Here is a 1647-nt window from a genome sequence, read left to right as displayed (position 1 = left end):
ATCCCTGTCCCGCAGTCCCAATCCCGATCTCGATCCAGGTCCCGATCCCGCTTCCAGTCCCGATCCAGATCTCGATCCCAGTCCCGACCCCCATCCCAATCCCTATCACAGTCTCAGTCTCGATCCCGCTTCCGATCCCGGTCCCCCGGTCCCGGTCCCGCCGCACCTGCGGGAGCGGAGCGCGCCCCTACCGCGGCCGAGCCACGCCCCCTCCGCCGCTCAGCCAATGAGCGCGTGGGGGCTCTGTCCTGCAGCCAATGGGAGCGCGGCGGCCGCGCCCCCGCCCCCTACTTGAGGCGCTCCGCGCGGCCGCGCGCTCGCAGAGGCGGCGGGAGCGGGCGGCGGGAGCGGCCCCGGAGCGGACGGTGCGCCCGGCGCTGCCCCGCACCGCGCTCGAGGGAGGGGCCGCTCCCATGGAGGCATTCCCGGGCACCAAGCTGGAGCAGCACCGACACCTCCCGCCCGTGGAGTGCCTGCCGGGCGCCCGCTACGGCGGCCGGAGCCACAGCGCCTGTGGGAACGTCTTCAACTCTTGGAACGACTACCTGGGGCTGGCCACGCTCATCACCAAAGCCGTGAGGCCCGGCAAGGGCTTCGGCGCCGAGCCCCCCTCGGTGGTGGTGGCGGCCGCCGTGCCGCCGGCCGAGGAGGAGGAGGAAGAGGAGGAGGAGGAGGAAGAGGCGGCGGGGCCGTACTTCGAGGGCGCGCTGGACTTGCACGACCTGGAGCTGTGCGGGCATCACCATCACCACCACCACCACGGCGAGGGGCTGCTGGAGGAGCGCTTCGCCGACTTCAGCCCCTTTCCCGGGCGCGGCGGCCCCGCCGCCGTGGTGTTGGACTGCTCGGGGGAGCACCCGGGCCGGGAGGGCTCCGCCTGGGGCGGCGTGGTGGTGGCGGGGCGGCTGCCGGCGCACCCGCGGGCCGCCTCCCGCCTGCTCAAGCCCGAGCTGCAGGTCTGCGTCTTCTGCCGGAACAACAAGGAGGCGGTGGCTCTCTACACCACGCACATCCTCAAGGGACCCGACGGCCGCGTCCTGTGCCCGGTGCTGCGGCGCTACACCTGCCCCCTCTGCGGCGCCAGCGGTGACAATGCCCACACCATCAAGTACTGCCCCCTCTCCAAAGTGCCGGCGGCCCGGCAGCTCCGGCACGCCCGGACCGCCCTGGGCAGGAAGGGCCGCTAGCCCGGGACCCGCGGGGCTCGCCCCGCTGCCCCCCACGCCGAGCCTGCCCCGGCCCCGGCGCGGCCGCTGCGCGCTGGAACGCGCGGAGCCCGGCAGCGGGCCCGGGCACCGCGAGGCGGAGATGCGCTGTGTTTGTTTATTGTAAGAAAAAAATATATCTATATGTGATTTTTACGGAGACGGCGAGATGTGACTGGGTGGGAGTGCCGCGGGGGGGGTCCGAGGGTTGAACGCGGGGTCGGGGAGGTGGCGGGGGGTCCCCGGTGCCGCTTTCTGCCGCCCGCCCGGCCCGGTCCGGTTCGGCTCTGCCCGTCCCAAGGAGCATCCGTGCCGGCGGGGCATCCTTGTTCCTCATTGCCAGTTAATAGCAGGGTATTTAATTAGGGTGCAACACTCCGAGTGGAAAGAACTTGCTTTTCAGTTCTTAAAGCAAACGTCACAGCGATTTTTTCTTTGCCGG

The 1647-nt window shown here is 71.0% G+C and overlaps 1 protein-coding gene across 1 annotated transcript; it reads left to right on the top strand.

The window, feature by feature from the left end:
* Window positions 1-343: 343 nt before the first annotated feature.
* Window positions 344-1211, top strand: NANOS1 (nanos C2HC-type zinc finger 1). The gene has a single exon (XM_033066355.1). The coding sequence runs from the start codon at window positions 414-416 to the stop codon at window positions 1185-1187; it is 774 nt and encodes a 257-aa protein (XP_032922246.1). The 5' UTR covers window positions 344-413; the 3' UTR covers window positions 1188-1211.
* Window positions 1212-1647: the final 436 nt, after the last annotated feature.

Source organism: Catharus ustulatus, chromosome 8, assembly GCF_009819885.2.
Source record: "Catharus ustulatus isolate bCatUst1 chromosome 8, bCatUst1.pri.v2, whole genome shotgun sequence".
NCBI lineage: Eukaryota > Metazoa > Chordata > Aves > Passeriformes > Turdidae > Catharus > Catharus ustulatus.
This window is presented reverse-complemented; position numbering and strand designations above follow the sequence as displayed.

Coding starts and splice junctions, on each gene's coding strand:
- NANOS1 (XM_033066355.1), top strand. CDS start 414: ATGGAGGCATTCCCGGGCACCAAGCTGGAGCAGCACCGACACCTCCCG.